Raw genomic sequence first — 8911 nt, 5'->3', positions numbered from 1 at the left:
TCCAGTTCTTCTTCTCCTTGGCCCAGATAAGACGCTTCTGGTGTTGTTTATTGGTCAAGAGTGACACATGGGATGCAACACTTGTAGCCCATGTCCTGCAGACGTCTGGATGTGCTTGTGGCTTTTGAAGCACTGACTCCAGCAGCCGTCCACTCTTTGTGAATCACTCCCAAATTTTTGAATGGCATTTTCTTTACAATCCTGTTAAGACTGCGGTTCTCCCGATTGCTTGTGCTTTTTCCTTCAACTCAACTCTCCATTATTATGCTTTGATACAGCAATCTGAGAACAGCCAGCTTCTTTAGCAATGAACTTTTGTGGCTTACCCTCCTTGTGGAGTGTGTGAATGATTGCCTTCTGGACATCTGTCAAGTCAGCAGTTTTCCCCATGATTGTGTTGCATACTGAACCAGACTAAGGGGCCTATTTCACGGGAGCGATTATCGGCCGATCGGCCCCATTCGGCCAATTATCGCTCGGTGGAAGAGAGAGAACGATCAGCCGATCGTGTCATCAGCTGATCGTTCATTTAGGTTTAAACCTAAAATCAATGTTCGCCACCCGCGCATCGCTACAGTGGAATAGCGGTGCGCGGGGCGACAGACGATTCAAGCAGAGCAGCATACATTACCTGTCCGGGCTTCTCCTTCACTCTGTCTTACTCCCCGGGTCTCGCGTGCAGCATCAGCTCCGGAGCGGCCTGACTGAGCTGTCAGACCGCTCAGCCAATCACAGGCCAGGACCGCCGTGGCCAGTGATTGGCTGAGCGGTCTGACAGCTCAGTCGGGCCGCTCTGGAGCTGATGCTGCGAGCGGGACCCGGGGAGGAAGACAGAGCGGAGGAGAAGCCCGGACAGGTAATGTATTGCTGCAAGGACATCGGTAACGATGTTCCTGCAGCCCTTGCTTAACGATCATCGGGGCCATGAAATAGGCCCAGTAAATGAACTGCTAGATCGGCGCTCGTTTAAATCGTTGCTCGGCCCGTGGAATAGGGCCCTAAGGGTCCATTTACACAAAAAGATTATCTGCCAAAGATTTGAAGCCAAAGCCAGGAATGGATTTGAAAAGAGGAGAAATCTCAGGCTTTCCTTTATGACCTGATTTCTGTTTATAGTCTGTTTCTGGCTTTGGCTTCAAATCTTTGGCAGATAACCTGTCAGATAATCTTTGTGGGTGTAAATGGACCCTAAGGGACCTTTTTGTAACACTTAGGAGGCCACTGCAGGTGTTTTGGGTTAATTATTCTAATTTTGTGAAATACTGACTTTTGGGTTTTTCTTGGCTGTAATCCATAGTCATCAACTTTAACAGAAAAAAAAAATGCTTGAAAAAGTTCATTCTGTATGTAATGACTTTATAGAATATATATTGCAAACCACTGTATATATCACTGTGATGTGTTCTGGGCGCCAATTTCTGCTCACTCACTGTGCTCTACAGACTGCTCTGTCTGTATCTGCTTGCATGCTGCTATTTAGCTTAGTTAGTTAGTGGGGTGTTTAGCATGCTCAGGGACTTAGGGAGAAGCTCAGGGACTTAGGGAGAAGCGTAGACTTCGTTAGATAGCATTTTCCTCTACACAGACAGCAATACTTGGGTTTGGTAAAGTTGGGTGACCTCCATTATTTTCTTATTCACACTTAAAAAGTCCAAAAGTCAATTTGTGTCAGATATTTTTGCTGAATAGTATAAAAACAGTCTCCCCATCTGTCATACGAATCAATCAATCATACATAGGAGTTGCTTAGTTACATTTATCCTGAGTTTGTAAAAGTTCATTTTTGTCAGTTTTGAGGGTGAAATGCCGTTCAAATATACTGTCATACAGGTAGATATATACCATGTTTTATAGTCATACAGATAGATATATACCATATATATAGATAGATAGATATCCAGGAATAGAGTTCTCTCTGTTGCTAAATCTGTCTCAATGGGAAAAAGTGTAATTTTCACAGGGGTATTATTCCCCACAAAAATTTTTTTTTTTTTTTTTTTTTTTGCATTAATAGCTTTCCATCTTTGCAATATCAAAGCTGGGTGACCTCCATATACTGACTACTATACAAGATGCTGGGAAAGCTGGGTTACCTTCATTATACTACATGCTAGGAAAGCTAAGTAACCTACAACTGGTGTCAATGCTGCCTCAACTCTGCTACGTCACTACCTTACTATTTCAGCTCTTCTATGTCACAATCTAAACTCTGCTACCTCAGTTATCCATTGAAAGGAATGAAGTATTTTACTCTCAATTTTTTTTTTCAATCATTCTTAGTGCAAAATTTTCCTCACTAAGTTGTTGTATCCAGTTTATTATTTTGGATGGTAATTACAGCTTCTCCGCACCTGTATAGGTATAAAAATTTACCCAAACATCTCCCATTGACTTTAATGGGGTTCGAGTTCGAGTCGAACCTCGAACCAAACACCACTACTGTTCAAGGCTCGACTCAAAAATTTCTGTTCGATCATCACTAGTAACAAGCACTCTTGTTTGGTCTCTTTGCTAAAAAAAAGAAAAGCCCAAATATCAACACTAAGGAAACACAGACCACAGTTCGGTCGTATGTATAATGTTGATTGAACCACATACTTTTTTTTTTTCTAATGAAAGCCAGTATATTACATAACTTCTTGGTAACACAACCCCTGTTCATTTATTAAAACATTTCACAACAGGTACGCTGTAAGACTAGGACATTCACTATAGATGCAGCAGCATGAGACTGATAGTGATATATTGTCCGCTGGGACTGTGCTGTATATTAGTTTTCCAGCTATATAATCATTCAGCCTAAATTCTGACAGGACACAGAGCTTATAATATTCCACACAGAATAGTTACAGCCGGTGACTGAGGAGAATGTGTGACTGTTCTCTGCATTTAGTGGTCACTACTCACCTGGGCGGTTACCTGTAGTGATGTCCTCCTTATACTGCTCATCACTGCTGTCATCTGTCTCTTCTTTTTTTATTATCTTGTCAGTTGCATTGAAATAGTACAGATCCTTCACTGTAGTGATGTCCTCCTTATACTGCTCATCATCACTCACATCTGTCTCTTCTTCTTTTATTATCTTGTCTGTAGCATAAATAGAGTTCAGATCCTTCCCTGTTGTGATGTCCTTATACTGCTCATCAGCGCTTACATCTGGCTCTTCTTTAACTATTATCTTTATAATATTGTTCCCATCGTCAGCCTGATGTGAGAGAAATATTGTAAAAGTCATCAGACAGTAGGAGAAGTCAGGTGGGATGTACAGATCATAGGGAACATCTCCATCTACCTGATCCTGATCCTGTGTGAGAAGAGGACGAGGACATCTCTCTGGTGCTGTTCTCTTACTGGATCTGACTGGAGGGAACACATACAGAGACTGAATTCATTCTTTCCATCCAGATAATACAGAGAGGAGGTGTGTATATAGTCCTGTCTATTACCTGCTGATGGGAGGGGCTGCTGATCCTCCAGCATCACATCCTTGTACTGATCCTTGTGTCCTTCTACATACTCCCACTCCTCCATGGAGAAATAGACCGCCACGTCCTGACACCTTATAGGAACCTGACACACAATAAGTATTTTATTTTAATTATACAACTAAATACAGAGACAGAAGTATTACACGTGACAAGAACTGTAGAGTCCGTTAGCATATCTAGGCTATGAGGCTTGCACATTATGTAACTTGCTCAAACCACATACATCAAGTCAAAAACCAATGTTCTCAGTTATAGAATTATGATCAAGGCACCGAGGTGAGCATAATTAGCTAATGGGGACATTAGGTAGAGTAGTAACCGCAACTCACAAGGATGAAACAAAAACTAAAACGGGTATATCTTCCTGTTATTCAAAATGTGTACAAGTATAAGAAAGTATACCTTCTCAGCAATCAAATGGAAGAATTGGAGAACAAAAGAGAAAAGAAACTGAAACCTGGAGAACTTGGAGCAATCCCAGTCTTCCAGATCTTTTTGTAATCGGAAAAGCATAGGAGAAAAATTTGTCGTAAATAGAGACAATAAGTCAGGAGGGAGTTTGACTCCTAGGTATGTGATCCCTTGGGAGGGACAATTAAATGAAAAGACCTTCAGGGAGAAAACAGTTTGCGTGAGCAACGAGACATCCAGCGCCTCAGATTTGAATAGGTTGATCTTATAATTCAACCTAGAGCGGAATTCCGACAAGTGGGCCAAAGATGGGATAGAGATCGGGGGTTGGTGATATAGACCAAAAGATCGTCCACCAAAGCAAAGCATTTACATTGCCTTTTCCCTATAGCATAAAATATGCTGCAAAACCGGGAAAGAAATAATTTGCCCGAAGAACGGATCTCCCCACTAGACATCAGGGACACTGGGAGCAGAGCATTTAAATGCAGCTGTCAGGTTTCACATCTGCATTTAAATGCTTAATTAGTTGGGGTGAAAATGGGACCCGCAAGGGCTAATAGAGGAGCTCCCCAGCTGGACCCCTCTCTGAACTCCCCTCGCACCGCCATGACGTACAAGGTACTAAGGGGTTAATGCTTCCCATTTCAGAAAGGGGGCTGTGGAATCAGTGGCATGGTCCTGAACAAAGCCTGTGATTGCACGCTTAAGGTCAGCCGTGCAGCCAACATTTTGCAACAAAGACTCAATCTCAGTTCAGTCTCCACAACCATGCCAATTTAATACGGTGGAGCCTTGGATACTTACTCTTTCCTGGAAGTCCCGCTCCTGGACCCGGTTCCGGGACAGAGATATCACCGTCAGAAGCTGAGCATGCGCTGTATGCTAATTGCCAGAGATCTGTCCAAAGTCCATAGAAAATGACTGAAGCAGTAATTTTCTATGGGCGTCGGACTCATCTCTGGTGAGTGCGCACAGCTTCCGACGGCAATATCTCCGTCCCGGGACCAGGTCCAGGAGCGGGACTTCCAGGAAAGGGTAAGTATCCAGGGATCCACTGGTGGTGCGTGACAGGTTCCCTTTAACCCTTAGAGGACCAGGCCAATTTGCATTTTTACACTTTTATTTTTTGCCTCCTTGTGTTTAAAAGGCCATAGCTCTTAGAAACCCACATGAGCCCTTATTTTTTGCGCCACTAATTGTACTTTGCAATGACAGGCTGAATTTTTTCATAAGGTACACTGCATAACCAGGAAAAAATTCAATGTGTGGTGAAATAAAAAAACAAAAAAAACAAACGCATTTTATTTATTTGGGGGGTATTTGTTTTTACGCAGTTTCTCCTGGGGTGAAACTGACTTGTTATATATGCTCCTCAAGTCGTTACAATTACAACAATATATAACATGTATAACTTTTATTTTATCTGATGGCCTGTAAAAAATTCAAACCATTGTTAACAAATCTATGTTCCTTAAAGGGAACCTGTCACCCCCCGTGCCGGGGTGACAGGCTCCCGACCCCCCGTTAGAGCCCCCTATACTCACCTAATCCCGCCGGGTCCCGCTTCTGGAGGTGGTCGGGTGATGAAGATCTCAGCCGCTGCAGCCCGGCACGCGCGCTGAGAGATGAGTCCAACGCTCATAGAGAATGACGGAGCGCTGGACTCTCCTGTCATTCTCTATGGGTGTTGGACTCATCTCTCAGCGCGCGCGCCGGGCTGCAGCGGCTGAGATCTTCATCACCCGACCACCTCCAGAAGCAGGACCCGGCGGGATTAGGTGAGTATAGGGGGCTCTTACGGGGGGTCGAGAGCCTGTCACCCCGGCACGGGGGGTGACAGGTTACCTTTAAAATCGCTTCATTCCCAGGCTTATATCGCTTTTATCCTTTAGTCTATGGGGCTGTGTGTTTACTTTCTATTGGTAGGGGGCTTTTTATTTTTATTAATAAAGACACTTTTTTTTACACATATACCAGAAGCCCCCCTGGGGGACTTCTAGTATAGGCACACTAATCTCTAATTTAGATATATGCAGTATAGTTATACTGCATAGATCAATGAGATAGGCACTGGATTGCTTTAGGCTGCTGCAGCCGAAAGTCATCGAGTGGCGATTTGGGATCAGCGCCATTACGGCGCAGACCCCGGTCGGTGCCGGATGGAACGATCGCCCCTCCGTGACTTCCCCACTAGACACCAGGGAATCAGCTGAAGTCAGCCTAGGGGTTAAGTATTATAACTAGAGATGAGCGAACCGGGACCCGAACGATCGGCATTTGATTAGCGGTGGCTGCTGAACTTGCTCTAAGGTTGTCTGGAAAAGAAGGATACAGCCAATGACTATATCCATGTTTTCCTAATAGCCTTAGGGCTTTATTCAAGTTCAGCAGCCACCGCTAATCAAATGCTGATTGTTCGGGTTCGGATGGACTCGAACCCGAACCCGAACCCGGTTCGCTCATCTCTGATTATAACAGTCAGCAGGGTCCACAGCAGATTGTGTGGGCCAGAGATTTATGCATCACTACTGCTACGCCTTACGACCTAGACTGGGTCTGGTTTGGATCATTTGAGCAAGGAACCTGCTAAATAACATAGACCAGCATTCTCTGCGTGCCGGAGTCCTCTGCCCCTATATACAGACCCCACACACACCAGTCCTCTCCCCCTGTATACAGACCCCACACACCAGTCCTCTCCCCTGTATACAGACCCCCACACCAGTCCTCTCCCCCTGTATACAGACCCCGCACACCAGTCCTCTCCCCCTGTATACAGACCCCACACACACCAGTCCTCTCCCCCTGTATACTGACCCCACACACCAGTCCTCTCCCCCTGTATACAGACCCCACACACACCAGTCCTCTCCCCCTGTATACAGACCCCACACACACCAGTCCTCTCCCCCTGTATACAGACCCCACACACACCAGTCCTCTCCCCCTGTATACAGACCCCACACACACCAGTCCTCTCCCCCTGTATACAGACCCCACACACACCAGTCCTCTCCACCTGTATACAGACCCCCACACACCAGTCCTCTCCCCCTGTATACAGACCCCACACACCAGTCCTCTCCCCTGTATACAGACCCCACACACCAGTCATCTCCCCCTGTATACAGACCCCACACACCAGTCCTCTCCCCCTCTTTACAGACCCCACACAACAGTCCTCTCCCCTGTATACAGACCCCACACACCAGTCCTCTCCCCCTGTATACAGACCCCACACACACACACACCAGTCCTCTCCCCCTATATACAGACCCCACACACCAGTCCTCTCCCCTGTATACAGACCCCACACACCAGTCCTCTCCCCCTGTATACAGACCCCACACACCAGTCCTCTCCCCTTGTATACAGACCCCACACACCAGTCCTCCCCCTGTATACAGACCCCACACACCAGTCCTCTCCCTCTGTATACAGACCCCACACACCAGTCCTCTCCCCCTGTATACAGACCCCACACACCAGTCCTCTCCCCTTGTATACAGACCCCACACACACCAGTCCTCTCCCTCTGTATACAGACCCCCCACACCAGTCCTCTCCCCCTGTATCCCCTGCATGTTACTGTGGATATCAGTGAATAATGCAGCAGCTCACTGCTTCCTACTTGTAAGGAAGAGTCACATGACCAGGGGCTGCTGCTCAGTGTATGCAGGACTCCGCTGTGCTGGATGAGCTGAAGTGATGTGTATGCAGCAGAGCTGTGTGTGTGTGATGTGTGTGCAGCAGAGCTGTCTGTGTGTGATGTGTGTGGAGCAGAGCTGTGTATGAGTGTGTGATATATGCCTGCAGCAGAGCCCTGTGTGTAATATACATGTAGCTGAGCTGTATATGTGTAATGTACATGTAGCTGAGCTGTATGTGTGTAATGTACATGTAGCTGAGCTGTATGTGTGTAATGTACATGTAGCTGAGCTGTATGTGTGTAATGTACATGTAGCTGAGCTGTATATGTGTAATGTACATGTAGCTGAGCTGTATGTGTGTAATGTACATGTAGCTGAGCTGTATGTGTGTAATGTACATGTAGCTGAGCTGTATGTGTGTAATGTACATGTAGCTGAGCTGTATGTGTACACAGTAGTGATGTCACAATACCAGAACTTTGAGTTCGATACCAATACCAACTTTTTTTTCAATGCCCGATACCAATTCGATACTAATTAAATTATATTAAAAAAAACGCACAAAGAAGAATAGAAATGCCCCCCCCCCCCCCCGACTGTCATGTCTGTACAAATCAATTTACGTTCCTTTAACTTTTATTAGTTTAAAAATAAAGTTTACATTATTTAAAATAAATGTGATTAAAAAATTTTCCCTACTCTGACTCCTTACACTTTGTTATCTCTCAGCCTGTCAGGCTGTGGGGTGCGGGACCATTTTTTTTTTTTTTTTGGCGCCATGATCAGCTATCAGGGGAATGATTTGGATTATAGTCATGTAACACTCCAGCTATCTGGGAATGATTGGGATTGTAGTCATGTAACACACCAGCTATCAGGGGGATGATGGGGATTGTAGTCATGTAACACACTTGTTGATTTGGCCGCCCCCCCCCCTCCTCCTCCTCACAGCGCTACCGGTGGCCGCATCTCCTCCTACCTCCCCACCTCCAGCCTTCTCCTCTGTCCTCCTCACACAAACCGCACCATTCTCCCTCTCCAGCCGCCTGCTCTGCAATGCAATGTTATAGTCATTAGCAGCCGGGGTCTGTTACACACAGTAGCTGACCCCTGCTGCATATGGAGCAAGCTCAGGATGGTGGCAATGCCGCTGTCTGGGTGACAGTGGCATCTATATAGTTACATAGCGGGCACTAGTGATGTCAAGATACCAGAATTTCGAGTTTGATACAGATACTAACTTTTTTATTTCGATACTCAATACCAATTTGATACTTACTAAAATATATTTTTTTTAAAACAATAGAAATATAATACTCCCTAGACTGCGAATATTATAAACCTGAAATGTTATCTATA

At 45.3% G+C, this 8911-nt stretch overlaps 1 protein-coding gene across 1 annotated transcript in view; it reads right to left on the bottom strand.

Annotated features, from left to right (window-relative positions):
• Positions 1 to 8911, bottom strand: part of LOC138786600 (uncharacterized) — an 87877-nt gene that overhangs the window by 11933 nt on the left and 67033 nt on the right. The window contains 1 exon segment of the mRNA XM_069963580.1: positions 2908 to 3205. Coding sequence (XP_069819681.1) covers positions 2908 to 3205 — 298 coding nt within the window.

Source organism: Dendropsophus ebraccatus, chromosome 3, assembly GCF_027789765.1.
Source record: "Dendropsophus ebraccatus isolate aDenEbr1 chromosome 3, aDenEbr1.pat, whole genome shotgun sequence".
NCBI lineage: Eukaryota > Metazoa > Chordata > Amphibia > Anura > Hylidae > Dendropsophus > Dendropsophus ebraccatus.
This window is presented reverse-complemented; position numbering and strand designations above follow the sequence as displayed.